This window comes from Rutidosis leptorrhynchoides, chromosome 1 (assembly GCF_046630445.1).
Source record: "Rutidosis leptorrhynchoides isolate AG116_Rl617_1_P2 chromosome 1, CSIRO_AGI_Rlap_v1, whole genome shotgun sequence".
NCBI lineage: Eukaryota > Viridiplantae > Streptophyta > Magnoliopsida > Asterales > Asteraceae > Rutidosis > Rutidosis leptorrhynchoides.
Window position 1 is genome coordinate 367768678 of NC_092333.1, and position 6257 is coordinate 367774934.

General features: G+C 33.4%; 1 protein-coding gene across 1 annotated transcript; it reads left to right on the forward strand.

The window, feature by feature from the left end:
- Window positions 1-706: 706 nt before the first annotated feature.
- Window positions 707-1339, forward strand: LOC139900428 (F-box protein At2g35280-like). Its single transcript, XM_071883202.1, has one exon. The coding sequence runs from the start codon at window positions 707-709 to the stop codon at window positions 1337-1339; it is 633 nt and encodes a 210-aa protein (XP_071739303.1).
- The last annotated feature ends 4918 nt before the right edge of the window (window positions 1340-6257 follow it).

Below are 6257 nucleotides of genomic sequence, written 5' to 3' on the forward strand. Positions count from 1 at the left end.
AGTCTTACATCACACGAGTATTTTTCCAAACAAATAAAATTATTATTTATCTAGTTGACGATTTTATTTTTGACACTTGTAAGTTGTAACACATAAATGCTTTGATGTGTCAAAAAATTTGTGACGCTTAGAGATGTTAAAATATTTCAAATTATTCACATGTTAGGTTTGCATCATTACGGGATGCCATTATAACATCAAAATTTTGTCATGGTCTTTTGTAAATATTTCGTGTTCGTCCGTTCGTGTTACTAGTTCATATAGTTATATGTGTAAACGTTTGTGATATATCAATAAAAATTTTTTCTTTCAAAAAAAAATCTATCCCATATCTCATACAATAAAACGTTGGCATGTGTAAATATTTGTTATCTAGAGTAATAAAATGTTCTTCCTTTTGTTAAAAAATAAGAAAATAAAATTATCATTAGTGCACACGTGGCAACTTATGACGTCGTTTGAATGCACCAAAAATCAGCTTTAAAAAAGACAGCAAGTTGAATATTTCTCTCACTTCTGGTGACTTTTCCCTCATATCCTTCTTCTACAGAAACATCTCTCTATCACCAAACACAAAACTAGAAAATTTTAATCTTTTTTACTTTGATTAATCAAAAAACATAAATGGATAGTCATATCGCAAAAAAAACAAAAAATCGATGTTAACGTTAGTCAACCGAACATTCTAGAAGCTCTTTTACAAGATATGCTTGTGGAGATCTTATCTAGAGTTGGTCAGGATTCATTCGACCAGTTATTCAGATGCAAGAGGGTTTGCAAAGATTTTTTGAAGCACTCGGAGCATCCTTTGGTTTATAAAAGGATTTCTCTTGATACGTTGTGGCATTTATTATGGTTTGATCACCATAAGTTGGTCAATATGATCCTTCTATGTTTTATTTTAGAAAACCCTAATGCACTTTTTCTCTATGGTTTGATGGGTTATTTCGATGGTAATTACATATATGAAGGGCTTCGTTTATTAAATAAAGCTTTGAACATGCAACTTAAGGAGGCATGTTATGTTTATGATTTGGTCATGTTCGCCTCTCACAAAATAGAGGACAAGGACATCGAATTCCAAATTGTTAATCGAACATTCCCACCATGGTTAGTGCCGGATGTGGTGGTTTCGGTGAGAACTAAGGTTTTAGGTTTGGTGGGGGTGTTATGGAGATTCAACCGCCATCCTTTTGATGACGTAGCAACGCACTGCCCTATCAAGGGCCACAATGGTTATACTCCAATTCATGATGGGTGGGAAACTCAATGGCCAATACCGGAATGCATGTCTTGTTTTTGGGCGTATGAGTTGGGTATTTTTGCACAAATCATATGATATGTTAGAATTTTATGGTATATATATTTTAGATTTTGAAATATTTTTACTAATTTGATGCAAATATAAATCCGTAGTAATTTCTATTATCATAGTATCAGTTTATAGGAGATGATGATTTATGTACACAACTTATTTTTGATATGTACACAAATAATATGCATTAAAGTGTTGTATGGTACAACACTTTAATGGATATTGATTGTGTACATAAAATACTGAGTAGAAAGTACACATACTTCCAGAATAATCATGACTTTAGAGTATTACCTACATATAGGGATGCATGTAACTCACTGTAGCGGATAAAGTAGAGTACAAGTTACAACACATATTGTGCAAATTTTGGATATATTCACTATCTAACCATTCTCATGGTTGAGGTCAAATTTTGAAATTTAAGATTTATGTATCATACAAAAGAACAAAATGATAAACAATGAATCCATCATCATTTTCAAAGACTATAGTGTTGGGATAACTTTGATAAATACAACAAAAGAACAAAATGACAAACAATAAATCTTCCCCCAAAATATCATTAACATTACATCAGGAAGCATCTCCAGTTTGATTTTCAGCTGTAGCAGCAGCAACTAATAAAGTATCATCGTCAACAATATCCCCGGTCAAATCGTCTCTAACCAATTCAATAGTCGCATTATCTACAATTTGAGGACCCATCGGTGTGTCACTCTGCAAATGCGTTTCTACATCATCGATACACGTTTGTTCATCCATGTCAAAATTATCTCTAGGTGTTGTCTTGATCACAACTTTCCAACCTTTACGAGCACGATCTTGAACATAGAATACTTGTTGTGCTTGCAAAGCTAGAATATAATGCTCTTTAGTTGGCTTCATACCTCGAAAATCGAGTGTCGTAAACCCGTTCTCATCAACTTTTATCCTGGAAGCACCTGATATCCATTCACAATGGAACAAAACTACTTGCTTATTGTCAGCATACTGCAACTCGATTATATCATTTAAAACACCTTAGTAAGTTACATCTCCCAAAATAGGATTGTTATCACTAGCACGTAAGAAGCTACTTGTTACGTCATCAATCCTAACTCCGCTATTTTGTGTTGTCCTATTCTTCTCTACATCTTTAATGTGAAATCGGAAACTATGTATGATATATCCCTTATATTTCTTTACAACCACATATGGACCGTTTGCCAATGTCGTTATATCATTTGTGATTCTGTTATCCCCAGCCATATCCTCATCAACCTGATTTGAGGCAATTTGTTTATAAGTTTCGCTCAGTTATATATACCATGATCACTACATTATCGTAATAAAACTAGCAAAATTACTTACATAATCAGTCAGCCACTCCTGAAACTCCCGATTATGTAAACGTTCAATGTAATGCTTACTTTTAGTCTGATATTCTTGACGTAGAATATTCAGATGCTCTCTGCAATCAAAGTAATAAAAAGAGAATAATATATTAATATATGTACATTATCGTCAAAATTACACAATGTCATATAAAAAACACTAATCTAATAACATAGTAAATTTAAATAAATTACGTTCGTAAGAAATCTATTTCACTACAATTGAACAACACATGTGAGTGTGCAATAGCCAAAGTGTCGTGGCCGAATTTTACTACGTTTGTTGCACCAATGGGTCTACCAGACATACAAAATATTGGTAAAATAGTCTCATCACCACCATCATCATGATTTCGACTAGTATTATTATGTATAGTCTCGACATCACTGGCTAAATACAAAGAACAAAATGAAACACACTCTTCAGCTAGATATCCTTCGGAAATTGAACACTCGGGTTTACTCCTGTTTCGCACATATGATTTTAATGTACCTAAATACTTGATCAGTGCTCAAAAAAGTGTATATCAGATTCAAAACAGTAATATATATTTAAACAAGTACAGTATAATTTACTACATCATAAATGGTCACCTCTCGATTGGATACATCCAACGGTAATGAACAGGTCCCCCTAATCTGGCCTCTGAAGCTAGATGAACCGATATATGAATCATGACGTCAAAAAATGACGGTGGAAAAATCCTTTCTAAATCACAAAGTATTTTTACAATATCTTTTTCCATTCGAATTAAGTCAGTAGTCTTAAGAACTTTTGAGCATAATTGTCGGTAGTACCGACATAACTTCATGATAACAGGACGCACATCGTGAGGTAAAATATTTCGTATGGCCACGGGAAGCAACTGCTGCATCAAAATATGATTATCATGACTTTTTAGGCCTAAAATTTTTGGAGGTTGTACCTGAATGCACCTAGAAATATTAGCAGCATAACCATCTGGGTCTTTCACCCTTTTTAGCACCTTACAAATTTTTTTTTCTCCTTTTTATCGAATACGAAACATGCAGGAGGCAAATACAGTTTGCCATTTGGTAAAGGTTCTGGATGAAGTTCAGGTCTAATACCCATTTCTTTCAAATCACGACGTGCTTTTAAATGATCCTTGGTCTTTCCATCTATATTCATTAACATTCCAATGACACTGTCACATACATTCTTTTCAGTATGCATTACGTCTATATTATGTCGTATTAAGTTATTTTTCCAGTATGGTAACTAAAAAAAAAAAAATACTTCTCTTCTTCTAGTTAAATGGTAAAGATGGGTTATCCTTCACAAGTTTTCCAAATTTTATATTAAAACCTTTCAGGTCCGCAATCACTTGTTCCCCTGTTAAACAACGTGATGGCCCTTCATGTTCTTCCATGCCATCAAAAGCATCTTTTAAAAACGGAAAGCATGCAACATTTCCAACCAACGATGATGTGCCATGAAGATATCTTTGTGGGAGTTTATTAACCGTATTGATTTGGTTTCCTTATGGCAAGAAGGACAAGCTAATTTACCTTTAGTGCTCCAACCCGATAAATTCGCATAAGCAGGAAAGTCACTTATCGTCCATAGCAAACATGCACGCAGTGGGAAGTTACTTTTTGTGGATGCATCATAAGTATTAACTCCAGTATCCCACAACTCCTTCAACTCATCAATTAGAGGTTGCATATAGACATCTATATTATTACCTGGTGCAGATGGACCAGGTATAAGTAAAGTTAGGAACAAAAAAGGTTTTTTCATGCACAACCGTGGTGGTAGATTATACGGTATCAAAACAACAGGCTAGGTACTATGTGAAACACTCATGTTTCCAAAAGGGTTAAACCCATCACTCGCCAAACCAAGCCTCACATTCCGAGGTTCTTTAGCAAATTTACGATTCTGATGATCGAATGTTTTCCAGCTGGTGAATCTGCAGGATGTCTTAATAGACCATCTTTCGTACGACTCTCTTGATGCCATCTCATGGACTCGGACATTTTAGGGGACATAAACAATCTTTGCAACTGTGGTATGAGTGGAAAATAACGCAACACTTTTGCTCATACCTTCTTAGCTTTATAATCACCATCATTATTAGATTGTGTGGTTGACTCTTCTTCAGAATCATTATTGTTACTTTGTTTATATCTTGAGGTCTGACATACGTCGCATATAATTTTGTCCTTGTTTTGTTTCTAGTACAACATACAATCATTTGGACAAGCATCAATTTGCTCATAACCAAGACCCAACTCTCTTATTAACTTCCTGACTTCATACAATGACTTTGGTATGGAAGCATGAGGGAAGGCTTCCCTCATTGTGTCAACAATCATGCTGAATCCTTTTTCATTACATTTTCCAACACACTTCGAATGGAAGAGTCTAACATTGAATGAAAGAACAGAGAACTTACAGCCGAGATATAGTTCTTTCTTTGCATCTCCCAATACTTTATAAAACCTTTCAGCATTTATGTTTGGTACATTACTTTGATTTTCAGTTTCTGGGATATCAACATCATCTTCATCTTAATCTTCAAACATATGGAAGATGCATTCGGCCAATCCTGCCATATCATCTTCAGCATCCCACATTAGTGTATCATCTGGTTCGAGAAGCACAGTTGGAATTTTATAGCCTTCGAAAAAACCGTCACATAGAAGATGTGATTTAGCCTCAACCCGATCAACCCCTTTGAGATTACCACAATTTATGCACGGACAATAAACATGACCACCTATTTCCTTTCTAGAGAAAATACGCTCTAAGAATTTGTCGAGTCCTTCTTCGAATTCAGGGGTAGATCTACATTTAGACATCCAAGTCGAGTCCATCATAAACATGTATTTTACAAAATCTATTTAATTAATTGGAATATATATATATATATATATATATATATATATATATATATATATATATATATATATATATATATATATATATATATATATATATATATATATATATTCGTGTTTTCAGTAAGTAGGATAAAGAAATTAACCTGGTTCAATAAATTTGTCAAGTTCTTTTTCGTATGCAGGGGTATGGACAAAGCGTATGAAACAAAGGTGACCCAATTTTTCGATGATTGCAATTAACTTATCTACTATCTTCAATTTCGTACAGTATTTACTTAGATCTGCAAACACATCTTCAATAACTGATGATGATCGATTCTAATTACATACGTACTTGATGATTGCAATTAACTTAGATCTGCAAACTCATCTTAATAATAATAATTTTGAATTATGATTATTATGATACATCTAATTTTAAGATGTAATTAGTAACATAAGTTTAAGATAAGAATATAATTCAAATAAATTATAAAACATAAAATACTAGGTTAAGCCTGTCCAAATAGATCTTATACACTTAGGCTTATTGGACGAGGTTAAAGCATATTAGAAGATCTAGTGACGTATAATCATAACATCGACTTGGACAAGCTTAAAGCTATATAATATACAACTAACACTAATGATTTATGGTTTAGGGTTGTTTATGGTTTAATGTAATGTTTAGGGTATATATGCGTGCTTTAATTAATATT